Here is a 13,559-nt window from a genome sequence, read left to right on the forward strand (position 1 = left end):
TTGCCCGGGGTAAGTGTCCCGGAGGGAACGGTCTCTGGTGAAGAGGGTGGGCGGCCGTTGCCCAGGTGGTAACGCAGCCTCTGTCACAAGCCTCCTTGCAGCGAGAGGCCTCTTTGGCCACCTCGCGCTCTCTCTTTGGCGTGCTCTCTCTCTCTCTCTCTCTCCTCGGCCACCTCGCACTGCTGCTAGCGCTGACCTCTGCCTACTCCATGCTCACAAATGTGTCTGAGTTGCCTTGCTGCACCGCCAGGATCAGCTCCACAAAGAGGGATCTCTTGAAGATGTCACTCAGCTGCAGCTTGCAGAAGCGTGTGGAGGGCAGCACTGTTAGCTTGCACGTGGACGCCTGAGGTATAGCATTGCAGGCTGCTGTCATCAGCCCCTGGAGCCAGAAGGCGGTTTTCTGCACGTCGAGGTACGAGCCGGTGCAGAGGGTTTGCAGGAGGCTGGCTTCCTGACTGCTCATCAGCTCATCTTCAGGGTGGTGGAGGAAGCAGAGCATGTCCCCCAGCTGCCGCTCCCTGGTGCACATGCACTCCAGTTCCACACGCAGGCAGGAGTTCCTGAGCGGCATGTCCCCTTCGGTGCCCAGCTCGAGGTGGAAGGAGTGCCCAGCGGGTGGCTTCAGGGGCACAAGCAGGCGATAGACAAGGTCTTCTGCACGACCATTCCAGCCTTTCAGGAAGCCACCCACCCCGACAGCTGGCTGCAGTCGTGGCGTGAAGCCATTGCCGCACAGGATTCGGCAGACCCCGAGAAGGTCGTTCACGAGCTCTTCCACCATCGTGCACTCTCGTTGCCTCTTCCGCAGTGGCCACGATGTGCACTCATGCAGAAACCTGTCCATGTGCAATGGGTCGTCCCCCTCTTCTTCCTTCTCCTCCTCCTCCTCAAGGCTTGTGGAGCTGCCATGCTTGCTGCTGCTTCCTGGCTCACGGCTCCTCTTCCAGGGCCGCCAGCAGAGCCAAAAGAGCAGGAGCAGGCCTCCAGCAAAGGCCCAGAACTGCCACTGCTGCAAGGAAGCAAGGAGCAGGGCTCCCCTGGTCACCCAGCTCGACTCCTGGGGTTTCAGCTGCATCTCTTCAAGCAGCCGAGCCATATCCTGGAGCAGCAGCTCCAGACGCTCTTGCTCGTGCTGGCACCTGGCCTCGTCCGGACCATGCCCGACCTGCAGTGGCACGTGCATGATGCCCATCACAATGAAGGTGAACCATGTCACCAGAGCCATGGCCTGCAGGAGAGGGGAGAGAAGGGAGCTGAGTGGGGCTGGGCAGGGGGAGCAGGAGCCACAGGGACATGGGGGCAGGCAGGAGAGGGGGCGAGGCAGCTGGGAGGCAGCAAGGCCTGTGCCCAGCCCCAGCGCTGGCAGCACCGTGCCCTGCCCACAGCTCTCCCGCGAGTGCCAGAGCCTCGCCACAGGGTCAGACCCCCCTCCCCGGGGGCCCGCGGTCCGGCTCCGGCCCTCGTCCAGCCCACGCCAACCTCCCCGCCGCGTGTGCACTCACCGCTGCCCCAAGCCGTACTGGGGCAGCGCTGCCTGCCGGTGACCCTGATAACCACTGCCACTGTGACCCGTCCCCTGTGCTGTCACAGGCGCCAGAGCGCATCACAGGCACACCCCTCCCACGCCCCGCCCGACCACGCCTCTCCCCCCCTTTCTGCTCCATTTACTTTCCTTCTCCCACCTCTGGTTCCTTTTTGCCTCACCTCTTTTCTTCTCCCTTTTCTCCTGCCTCTTCTTTATCCTCTTCCAGTCCATCTCCCTTTGGCCTTCCTTTGCTTCCCTTTTTCCTCTCTACTCTGCCCCACTCCCGCCTTTTCTTCTTTCTCTCCTGATCTTCTCCTCTGAAGAGCCCACAGTGGACCAGGGTCCTGACGTGAGCCAAAGCAGGAGCAGGGGCAGGTCTTCTTGTGGCAAGAGCTGTGGCCCACGGGGGAGCTGCGCTGGAGCAGCTCTAGACGAACTGCGGCTCTTGGCAAGGGCCCATGGGAAGGACGACTATTAGGAATTGGCCGCAACCCCTATTCCCCATGCCCTGTGCCCCTCGCGGGTGAGGAGGTAAAGGAGGTGGGAGTGAAGGAGTGAGGTTGTGCCTGGGAAGAAGGCGTGGCGGGTTGGGGGCAGGTGCTTTTACTTGTGACTTTGCTGCTCACCATCCTACTCCATTTCAGAATGGCAATAAATGAAATTCCTTTTCCCCGGGTCGAGTCTGTTTTGCCTCTGGTGCTAATAGGTATGGCAATCTCCCTGTCCTTATGTCGACCCGCGAGCTTTTTCGTCTCCTTTTCTCCCCCTCTCCTGCTGAGGAGGGGCAATGGGAGAGCGGCTTGCTGGGCACCTGGCAGCCAGCCGAGGTTAACCCACCACATCAGCAGAGGTTGGGCACCTGCCGCCTCCCGGCTCTCTGCAGCCTGGTGTAAGCCAGGCACCTTCTTGCCACCCTGCTACGCTCACGTCCCCAGACAGTTAATGGCTGCCGCATCCAGCCCCCGTTCTTCCTTCTCTCAGCGTATTTACAGGCAGCTTTTCAAAACCAGAAAGATTTATTGGCATCTTTGCCCGGGGTAAGTGTCCCGGAGGGAACGGTCTCTGGTGAAGAGGGTGGGCGGCCGTTGCCCAGGTGGTAACGCAGCCTCTGTCACAAGCCTCCTTGCAGCGAGAGGCCTCTTTGGCCACCTCGCGCTCTCTCTTTGGCGTGCTCTCTCTCTCTCTCTCTCTCCTCGGCCACCTCGCACTGCTGCTAGCGCTGACCTCTGCCTACTCCATGCTCACAAATGTGTCTGAGTTGCCTTGCTGCACCGCCAGGATCAGCTCCACAAAGAGGGATCTCTTGAAGATGTCACTCAGCTGCAGCTTGCAGAAGCGTGTGGAGGGCAGCACTGTTAGCTTGCACGTGGACGCCTGAGGTATAGCATTGCAGGCTGCTGTCATCAGCCCCTGGAGCCAGAAGGCGGTTTTCTGCACGTCGAGGTACGAGCCGGTGCAGAGGGTTTGCAGGAGGCTGGCTTCCTGACTGCTCATCAGCTCATCTTCAGGGTGGTGGAGGAAGCAGAGCATGTCCCCCAGCTGCCGCTCCCTGGTGCACATGCACTCCAGTTCCACACGCAGGCAGGAGTTCCTGAGCGGCATGTCCCCTTCGGTGCCCAGCTCGAGGTGGAAGGAGTGCCCAGCGGGTGGCTTCAGGGGCACAAGCAGGCGATAGACAAGGTCTTCTGCACGACCATTCCAGCCTTTCAGGAAGCCACCCACCCCGACAGCTGGCTGTAGTCGTGGCGTGAAGCCATTGCCGCACAGGATTCGGCAGACCCCGAGAAGGTCGTTCACGAGCTCTTCCACCATCGTGCACTCTCGTTGCCTCTTCCGCAGTGGCCACGATGTGCACTCATGCAGAAACCTGTCCATGTGCAATGGGTCGTCCCCCTCTTCTTCCTTCTCCTCCTCCTCCTCAAGGCTTGTGGAGCTGCCATGCTTGCTGCTGCTTCCTGGCTCACGGCTCCTCTTCCAGGGCCGCCAGCAGAGCCAAAAGAGCAGGAGCAGGCCTCCAGCAAAGGCCCAGAACTGCCACTGCTGCAAGGAAGCAAGGAGCAGGGCTCCCCTGGTCACCCAGCTCGACTCCTGCATCTCTTCAAGCAGCCGAGCCATATCCTGGAGCAGCAGCTCCAGACGCTCTTGCTCGTGCTGGCACCTGGCCTCGTCCGGACCATGCCCGACCTGCAGTGGCACGTGCATGATGCCCATCACAATGAAGGTGAACCATGTCACCAGAGCCATGGCCTGCAGGAGAGGGGAGAGAAGGGAGCTGAGTGGGGCTGGGCAGGGGGAGCAGGAGCCACAGGGACATGGGGGCAGGCAGGAGAGGGGGCGAGGCAGCTGGGAGGCAGCAAGGCCTGTGCCCAGCCCCAGCGCTGGCAGCACCGTGCCCTGCCCACAGCTCTCCCGCGAGTGCCAGAGCCTCGCCACAGGGTCAGACCCCCCTCCCCGGGGGCCCGCGGTCCGGCTCCGGCCCTCGTCCAGCCCACGCCAACCTCCCCGCCGCGTGTGCACTCACCGCTGCCCCAAGCCGTACTGGGGCAGCGCTGCCTGCCGGTGCCCCTGATAACCACTGCCACTGTGACCCGTCCCCTGTGCTGTCACAGGCGCCAGAGCGCATCACAGGCACACCCCTCCCACGCCCCGCCCGACCACGCCTCTCCCCCCCCTTTCTGCTCCATTTACTTTCCTTCTCCCACCTCTGGTTCCTTTTTGCCTCACCTCTTTTCTTCTCCCTTTTCTCCTGCCTCTTCTTTATCCTCTTCCAGTCCATCTCCCTTTGGCCTTCCTTTGCTTCCCTTTTTCCTCTCTACTCTGCCCCACTCCCGCCTTTTCTTCTTTCTCTCCTGATCTTCTCCTCTGAAGAGCCCACAGTGGACCAGGGTCCTGACGTGAGCCAAAGCAGGAGCAGGGGCAGGTCTTCTTGTGGCAAGAGCTGTGGCCCACGGGGGAGCTGCGCTGGAGCAGCTCTAGACGAACTGCGGCTCTTGGCAAGGGCCCATGGGAAGGACGACTATTAGGAACTGGCCGCAACCCCTATTCCCCATGCCCTGTGCCCCTCGCGGGTGAGGAGGTAAAGGAGGTGGGAGTGAAGGAGTGAGGTTGTGCCTGGGAAGAAGGCGTGGCGGGTTGGGGGCAGGTGCTTTTACTTGTGACTTTGCTGCTCACCATCCTACTCCATTTCAGAATGGCAATAAATGAAATTCCTTTTCCCCGGGTCGAGTCTGTTTTGCCTCTGGTGCTAATAGGTATGGCAATCTCCCTGTCCTTATGTCGACCCGCAAGCTTTTTCGTCTCCTTTTCTCCCCCTCTCCTGCTGAGGAGGGGCAATGGGAGAGCGGCTTGCTGGGCACCTGGCAGCCAGCCGAGGTTAACCCACCACATCAGCAGAGGTTGGGCACCTGCCGCCTCCCGGCTCTCTGCAGCCTGGTGTAAGCCAGGCACCTTCTTGCCACCCTGCTACGCTCACGTCCCCAGACAGTTAATGGCTGCCGCATCCAGCCCCCGTTCTTCCTTCTCTCAGCGTATTTACAGGCAGCTTTTCAAAACCAGAAACATTTATTGGCATCTTTGCCCGGGGTAAGTGTCCCGGAGGGAACGGTCTCTGGTGAAGAGGGTGGGCGGCCGTTGCCCAGGTGGTAACGCAGCCTCTGTCACAAGCCTCCTTGCAGCGAGAGGCCTCTTTGGCCACCTCGCGCTCTCTCTTTGGCGTGCTCTCTCTCTCTCTCTCTCCTTGGCCACCTCGCACTGCTGCTAGCGCTGACCTCTGCCTACTCCATGCTCACAAATGTGTCTGAGTTGCCTTGCTGCACCGCCAGGATCAGCTCCACAAAGAGGGATCTCTTGAAGATGTCACTCAGCTGCAGCTTGCAGAAGCGTGTGGAGGGCAGCACTTTTAGCTTGCACTTGGTGGCTGGAGGCGCAAGAATGGAGGCTGCTTTCATCAGCCCCTGGAGCCAGAAGGCGGTTTTCTGCACGTCGAGGTACGAGCCGCTACAGAGGGTTTGCAGGAGGCTGGCTTCCTGACTGCTCATCAGCTCATCCTCAGGGTGATGGAGGAAGCAGAGCATGTCCCCCAGCTGCCGCTCCCTGGTGCACATGCACTCCAGTTCCACACGCAGGCAGGAGTTCCTGAGCGGCATGTCCCCTTCGGTGCCCAGCTCGAGGTGGAAGGAGTGCCCAGCGGGTGGCTTCAGGGGCACAAGCAGGCGACAGACAAGGTCTTCTTCATGACCGTTCCAGCCTTTCAGGAAGCCACCCACCCCGACAGCTGGCTGCAGTCGTGGCGTGAAGCCATTGCCGCACAGGATTCGGCAGACCCCGAGAAGGTCGTTCACGAGCTCTTCCACCATCGTGCACACTCGTTGCCTCTTCCGCTGTGGCCACAATGTGCACTCATGCAGAAACCTGTCCATGTGCAATGGGTCGTCCCCCTCTTCTTCCTCCTCCTCCTCCTCCTCCTCAAGGCTTGTGGAGCTGCCATGCTTGCTGCTGCTTCCTGGCTCACGGCTCCTCTTCCAGGGCCGCCAGCAGAGCCAAAAGAGCAGGAGCAGGCCTCCAGCAAAGGCCCAGAACTGCCACTGCTGCAAGGAAGCAAGGAGCAGGGCTCCCCTGGTCACCCAGCTCGACTCCTGGGGTTTCAGCTGCATCTCTTCAAGCAGCCGAGCCATATCCTGGAGCAGCAGCTCCAGACGCTCTTGCTCGCGCTGGCACCTGGCCTCGTCCGGACCATGCCCGACCTGCAGTGGCACGTGCATGATGCCCATCACAATCAAGGTGAACCATGTCACCAGAGCCATGGCCTGCAGGAGAGGGGAGAGAAGGGAGCTGAGTGGGGCTGGGCAGGGGGAGCAGGAGCCTCAGGGACATGGGGGCAGGCAGGAGAGGGGGCGAGGCAGCTGGGAGGCAGCAAGGCCTGTGCCCAGCCCCGGCGCTGGCAGCACCGTGCCCTGCCCACAGCTCTCCCGCGAGTGCCAGAGCCTCGCCACAGGGTCAGACCCCCCTCCCCGGGGGCCCGCGGTCCGGCTCCGGCCCTCGTCCAGCCCACGCCAACCTCCCCGCCGCGTGTGCACTCACCGCTGCCCCAAGCCGTACTGGGGCAGCGCTGCCTGCCGGTGCCCCTGATAACCACTGCCACCGTGACACGTCCCCTGTGCTGTCACAGGCGCCAGAGCGCATCACAGGCACACCCCCTCCCACGCCCCGCCCGACCACGCCTCTCCCCCCCTTTCTGCTCCATTTACTTTCCTTCTCCCGCCTCTGGCTCCTTTTTGCCTCACCTCTTTTCTTCTCCCTTTTCTCCTGCCTCTTCTTTATCCTCTTCCAGTCCATCTCCCTTTGGCCTTCCTTTGCTTCCCTTTTTCCTCTCTACTCTGCCCCACTCCCGCCTTTTCTTCTTTCTCTCCTGATCTTCTCCTCTGAAGAGCCCACAGCGGACCAGGGTCCTGACGTGAGCCAAGGCAGGAGCAGGGGCAGGTCTTCTTGTGGCAAGAGCTGTGGCCCACGGGGGAGCCGTGCTGGAGCAGCTCTAGACGAACTGCGGCTCTTGGCAAGGGCCCATGGGAAGGACGACTATTAGGAACTGGCCGCAACCCCTATTCCCCATGCCCTGTGCCCCTCGCGGGTGAGGAGGTAAAGGAGGTGGGAGTGAAGGAGTGAGGTTGTGCCTGGGAAGAAGGCATGGCGGGTTGGGGGCAGGTGCTTTTACTTGTGACTTTGCTGCTCACCATCCTACTGCATTTCAGAATGGCAATAAATGAAATTCCTTTTCCCCGGGTCGAGTCTGTTTTGCCTCTGGTGCTAATAGGTATGGCAATCTCCCTGTCCTTATGTCGACCCGCGAGCTTTTTCGTCTCCTTTTCTCCCCCTCTCCTGCTGAGGAGGGGCAATGGGAGAGCGGCTTGCTGGGCACCTGGCAGCCAGCCGAGGTTAACCCACACAGATCCAGCTGAATTGCACATCAAATGTATAGCAGGTCCAAATTTTCCTAGGAAATTCATGGTCATTGGTCATGGGTGAAATGTGCTGTAGGCAGTTAAACCGCCTGTGAGCTACCACTCCAGTCACCCATGAGATGCATGGAAATGTTATTCAAACATTTAAAAACGAATAAGTCCGCCTAGATTGAAGAGTGGGCACTTCCAGCAAGAGCTGCTTGGCCCAAATGGGAGCCACACATTTCTAGATATGTCTATGAGAGTTTTGGTGTATCTGAGTGAAGAAATGGCTTATGAGAGTGTTGATACTCTAAAGGCAGACTCTTTCTGCAAATATAGTGTTATATGGAGAATAAAAAGTTAAGAGATGTCCTCCCAGTGCCCCCACTTTTAAACTGGAATAGTGCCAGAGGAAACCCAGTAGGTTTGCATTTGTTGGCAGAAGTGGCATTCCTGCATACTTTTGAGGTTCCAGGCTAATATATATATATATCTGTTTTCTCCTGTGTCCTGACTCCTTGACGTCAAGCAAGGTATTAAGAACTACACTGGCAAGAAGGATACAGGCATCTCTGTATTCTTTCTCTGTCACATATGGTTCTTGTCAAGTCACAGAATCATTTAGTTTGGAAAAGAACTCTAGGATCATCAAGTCCAGCTGTCAACCCAGTATCACCATGCCTCCTAAACCATGTACCAAAGTGCCACGTCTACATGGTGACTCCACCACCTCTCTGGCCAGCCTGTTCCAGTGCCTGACCACTCTTTCAGCATAGAAATTTTTCCTACTATCCAATCTAAACCTCCCCTTATGCATCTTGAGATCATTTCGTCTTATCCTATCACTAGTAGCTTGGGAGAAGAGACCAACACCTGCCTCACTACAACCTCCTTTCAAGTAGTTGTAGAGAGCGATAAGGTGTGTCCCCTGTCTCCCCTCAGCCTCCTCTTCACTAGACTAAACAACCCCAGTTTCCTCAACCTCTCCTCATAAGACCTGCTCTCCAGACTCTTCACCAGCTTTGTTGCCCTTCTCTGGACATGCTCCAGCACCTCAATTGTCCTTCTTGTAGTGAGGGGCCTAGAACTGAACACAGTATTAGAGGTGCAGCCTCACCAGGCTGAGTACAGGGGCACGATCAGTTTTCTACTCCTACTGGCTACACTATTCCTGATACAGCCTAAATGCTTTAGGCTGGTTGATTCTCTAAGCAGCTAGATCCAGAGGGTTGCTCACCCCATCACTTTCCAATAGAAAGGTACGCTGTTGGATGATTTATATCTGAAATTATGCCAAACTATGCAAATGTGCAGCTTAGCTTGTATGTCAAAGGTCATGGGTGGTTATTGGCAGTACAGGTTGTCACAGAAACTTGGTGTCACCATACATTAAAGGATTATTGCCTTTATTTGACAGCCCAAGGAAACAAATGGTTAGGGATCAAATCGTGCTAATCCTGACTTGTTACAGCCCAGCTTTACTGTTACTAAGGATGTAATCTTTTCTTTTGCAGGCAACATGTTAAAATCACCTGCAGGCTAGTTCCTATGATATTGTAATACAGGAAATAATTAGGAGCAAGGAATTAAAGCACACACATCCAATGAGGCAACAGCTGGATTAATAGCTACCTGTATTTGGGGTACTTTTGAATGACCAGGACTTACCTGCTAGGGAGCAGTGGCCTCAGCAATGTGCTCATATTCATTACGACACACTGATGGCAGTTCATGGAGCGCTAGATTTACAACACTTGACTTATTCTTTGCTTTGCTACTATAAAATCAAATCATGTCCTAGACCCTGGATGTAGCCACTTCTAAGGGTAAACATAGGGCAGTCTTTCCAGTGGTATCTTTTCCTAAAGTAAAACAGCCCAAACAATCAGTCTTAAGCCTCAGTGGCTATAATTACCTTTCAGGGTTTGATAGGACCACTGTAACTCAAGGTATTTTCTCCAGCAATACCCATTTTGTAGCAACAAACCAGAAAGTACAAGACTAGGTAAACTAGCCATTTCTCAGTTTAAGTGCTGTATTTTACAATAGCCTAAAAAAAATGCTTCGATCCTGACGCAACATTTAACTGGCCTGAAACAGAAGCGGCTATTTCCCTCCTGTCTGAGTGCCTCAGCCTAGCAAACTGTCAGACTGAAGTGAAGGTCTGTGCTGAGATATCTATAATTACAGATTTTGTGCATGTTTAGCACTCTCTATTCCTCACTCTTCAATAGGCCTTTTCTATAGTGTTGTCCCGGTTTCTGCTGGGATAGAGTTAATTTTCTCCACAGTAGCTAGTATAGGGCTGTGTTTTGGATTTGTGCTAAAAACAGTGTTGATAATGTGGAGAAGTTTTAGCTGTTGCTGAGCAGTGCTTACACTAGTCAAGGACTTTTCAGCTTCCCTTGCTCTACCAGGTGCACAAAAAGCTGGGAGGGGACACAGCTGGGACAGCTGACCCAAACTGACCCAAGGGATATCCCACACCATATGATGTTATGCTCAACATATAAAGCTGGGGGAAGAAGGAGGAAGAGGGGGACATTCAGAATTCATATATATCTTCCCAAGTAACCATTATGCATAATGGAGCCCTGCTTTCATGGAGATGGCTGAACATCTCCCTGCCAGTGGGAAGTAGTGAATGAATTCCTTGTTTTCTTTGCTTGTGTGCATGGATTTTGCTTTACCTATTAAACTGTCTTTACCTCAAACCACAACTTTTTTCAGTTTTACTCTTCTGATTCTCTGGGGTGGGGGAGGGAACAAGTGGCTGTGTGGGGCTTAGTTGCTGTTTGGGGCTAAACCATGAGCAGTGTAAAGTGGTATAGAAAATTACTGGCTTAAAAATACATCTGCTAAGGCAGAGCTTCAGATCTGCATAGCAGGCAAATGTGGTCCCCCTCTGCTCCTGAAAACAAAAGCAGTGGTAATTCTCCTCTGCAGAATAGGGGACCATAGAACTCTGTGAGCTACGTTGACATGATGCAGGAGGCAGAGTCAGGACAGGATCCAGATGTGCTATGGATGGGAACAGCTGCAATGTGGTCTGATGGCCTGTGTGTGCTGCTCTGGGTACCAGCCATGGAGCAAGGGGAGGCTACTGTTCCCTCACCTCTTCAAGCCAGCATCTGGGTATTCCCCAAGCTGAGAGATGCTTGTGGTCAGGTAGCAAATAGAAAATGGGCTAGGTATTTGAGGTCTGTCTCAATGTGTCAGATTTTTCTAGTTGAGCTGAACAAAAGAAAATAGAAAAAAAGAAACAGACCCAGTGGACTGCAGGATTGTTTTTGTAGTACTTTCACTATGAGAGACAGTATCAAAAGCTTTGCTAAATCCCCCTAAAAACACATCTACTGGCTTCTGTTGGTCAGCTAGATGGGTGACCTTATCATAAAAGGAAATTATGTTAGGTAAGCGGAACTTTCACCTCATGAACCCGTGCTGGCTGTGACCAATGACTGCATTGTTTTTCAAGTGTTTTTCAATAACTCCCAGAATAACTTTCTCCATAATATTACCAGGCACTGAAGTGAGACTAACAGGCCTGTAATTACCAGAGCCTTCCTTCTTACCCTTCCTGAAAACTGGGACAACCTTTTTCAGCTTCCAGTCAACTGGGACCTCTCCAGACTCCCAAGACCATCATCCCAGCTCTTTCAGTACCCTAGGATGAGTCTCATCAGGCCCCACAGTCTTATGTGCATCCAGCTTGAGCAACAAGTCTCAAACAAGTTCAGAGTCAGCTGGGAATTCCTCATGCCCCAAATCACAGTCTTCCAACACAGGGCTCTAGGGGTCCCAGGGCCAATCATCAGTGTTGAAGACAGAGGTGAAGAACACATTAAACATCTTTGCTTTGTCTATGTGCCTATATGTGAGGCAACTGACTCCATCAAATAAAAGAACTATGTTATCTCCGATCCTCCCTCTACTATTAACGTTTTTAAAAAAGCCCTTTTTGTTGTCCTTCACAGGGCTGGGCAGCTTGAACTCTAAACAAGATTTGGCCCCATTAATTTTTTCCCTACAGTTGCAAACAGCATCTCTGTAGCCCTTCCATGTCACCTATCCATGTCCATACACTTTCCTCTTCCACCTAAGTTTTAGAAGATCCCTGTTCAACAAAGCCATCCTTCTGCCCTGCTTGCTTGATTTCCGACATTTTGGAATTGCCTGCTCCTGCACTCTAAAGAGATGGCTCTTAAAGACTGACCAGTGTTCATGGACTCCAACACCTTCAAAAGCAGATTCCCAGGGGGCATTAGTAACTAGTTCCTTCAGCAGCCTGAAGTGTGCTCTCCCCATGTCCAGGGTCAAAATTTTGCTGGCAGTTTTACTCCTGTCAGCAATGATTTGAAACTCAACTACTTCATAGTCACTGTGACCAAGACAGCTGCCAATCACCATCATTTGCTTTCCCCTTAGTCCCCTTAATCTAGCTCTCCCTAGGGGTTTCTTCTATTGGTATGGGGGCTTGTCAGCCACTCTCGTGTGAGCTGCAGGCTCCCAGTGAGTCTCTCTGCTCCTCTGAGATTTCCCTGGTTCAGGAAACCCACCGGTGCACCGTGGTCCTCTGCTCCACTGTGGATCCTGCCAGCACTGCAGCTGCTCACCTCAGCAGAATTGTTTGGCACAAACCATTTGAGATTGGTATCCTAAAAACTTTTCTTCATACTGATTCCTAATAGCTCATGTACCACAGGCACTCCCTCCCTGTTGACATCAGTGTGCATCTGGCTGGCTTTCAGTTTCCCTGTGTTTTCCTCAGAGCAGCAAAGAGAAAAGACATTAAACAAGGACATATAGTCCACCCACCAGCATATGCAAACGGGAATTTGGAGGGAAGTCAGCTGGAATTCAGGCTGCCTCTGGGTGCTGAAGTAGAACAGCAAGGAAGTGAGTCATGAGCCACCATGATTTAGATACTGTTTTTGTCACAGAAAGCATCACTATATATTAAAACACATTCACACACATACTTAGTGTATGTGATAACTCAATCTCTAGCTGCTCAGCATACTTACAGCAATTTCTCTTAGTGGAGGCAAAGCAGTTTGCAGAAAAGTTACTTTTGCCCTTTGCATCATTTGCATCAAGAGAACACTAAAGCAATTCGATTTTTTGCCATAAAATTTCTTGTGCACTCTTAACAGGATGATGCACTGATCATAGAATCATAGAATCATTAAGGTTGGAAAAGACCCTTAAGACCATCGAGTCCAACTGGCAACCTATCACTGCCAAGGCCACCACTAAACCATACCCTCAAGCACCACATCTACCCTTCTTTTAAATACCTCCAGGGATGGAGACTCAACCACCTCCCTGGGCAGCCTGTTCCAATGTTTGACAACCCTTTCAGTGAAGAAGTTTTTCCTAATATCGAACCCAAACTTCCCCTGTGCAGCTTGATACCATTTCCTCTCATCCTATCACTTCTTACTAAGGAGAAGAGACCGACCCTCGCCTCGCTACAACCTCCTTTCAGGTAGTTGTAGAGAGCGATAAGGTCTCCCCTCAGCCTCCTCTTCTTCAGATTAAACAACCCCAGCTCCCTCAGCCGCTCCTCATAAGACTTGTTCTCTAGACCCTTCACAAACTTTGCTGCCCTTCTTTGGACATGCTCCAGCACCTCGATGTTCTTATTGTAGTGAGGGGCCCAAAACTGAACACAGTACTCGAGGTGCGGCCTCACCAGTGCCGAGTACAGGGGCACAATCACCTCCTTACAAGCCAGGATGCCATTGGCCTTCTTGGCCGCCTGAGCACACTGCCGGCTCATGTTCAGCCGGCTGTCAACCAGCACCCCCAGGTCCTTTTCCTCCAGGCAGCTCTCCAGCCACTCCTCCCCAAGCCTGTAGCATTGCATGGGGTCGTTGTGACTCAAGTGCAGAACCCAGCACTTAGACTTATTGAATCTCATACCTTTGGCTCCAGCCCAATGATCCAGCCTGCCGGTCCCTCTGCAGGGCCTTCCTGCCCTCCAGCAGAATCAACACTTCCCCCCAGCTTGGTGTCATCTGCAAACTTACTGAGGGTGCACTCAGTCCCCTCTTCCAGATCATCAATGAAGCTATTGAACAGGACCG

At 54.1% G+C, this 13,559-nt stretch overlaps 3 protein-coding genes across 3 annotated transcripts; all 3 read right to left on the bottom strand.

The window, feature by feature from the left end:
- Positions 1-202: 202 nt before the first annotated feature.
- LOC142062256 (inositol 1,4,5-trisphosphate receptor-interacting protein-like 1) lies at positions 203-1,228 on the bottom strand. Its single transcript, XM_075104429.1, has one exon. The coding sequence runs from the start codon at positions 1,226-1,228 to the stop codon at positions 203-205; it is 1,026 nt and encodes a 341-aa protein (XP_074960530.1).
- A 1,530-nt stretch (positions 1,229-2,758) lies between these two features.
- LOC142062257 (inositol 1,4,5-trisphosphate receptor-interacting protein-like 1) lies at positions 2,759-3,772 on the bottom strand. Its single transcript, XM_075104430.1, has one exon. It carries the CDS (start codon positions 3,770-3,772, stop codon positions 2,759-2,761), a length of 1,014 nt encoding a protein of 337 aa, XP_074960531.1.
- A 1,529-nt stretch (positions 3,773-5,301) lies between these two features.
- LOC142062258 (inositol 1,4,5-trisphosphate receptor-interacting protein-like 1) lies at positions 5,302-6,330 on the bottom strand. The gene has a single exon (XM_075104431.1). It carries the CDS (start codon positions 6,328-6,330, stop codon positions 5,302-5,304), a length of 1,029 nt encoding a protein of 342 aa, XP_074960532.1.
- Between the last annotated feature and the right edge of the window lie 7,229 nt (positions 6,331-13,559).

This window comes from Phalacrocorax aristotelis, chromosome 9, assembly GCF_949628215.1.
Source record: "Phalacrocorax aristotelis chromosome 9, bGulAri2.1, whole genome shotgun sequence".
In the NCBI taxonomy this organism is placed as follows: Eukaryota; Metazoa; Chordata; class Aves; order Suliformes; family Phalacrocoracidae; genus Phalacrocorax; species Phalacrocorax aristotelis.

Bases quoted from the DNA above. Each gene is read 5' to 3' on its own strand.
- LOC142062258 (XM_075104431.1), bottom strand. From the start codon at position 6,330: ATGGCTCTGGTGACATGGTTCACCTTGATTGTGATGGGCATCATGCAC.
- LOC142062256 (XM_075104429.1), bottom strand. From the start codon at position 1,228: ATGGCTCTGGTGACATGGTTCACCTTCATTGTGATGGGCATCATGCAC.
- LOC142062257 (XM_075104430.1), bottom strand. From the start codon at position 3,772: ATGGCTCTGGTGACATGGTTCACCTTCATTGTGATGGGCATCATGCAC.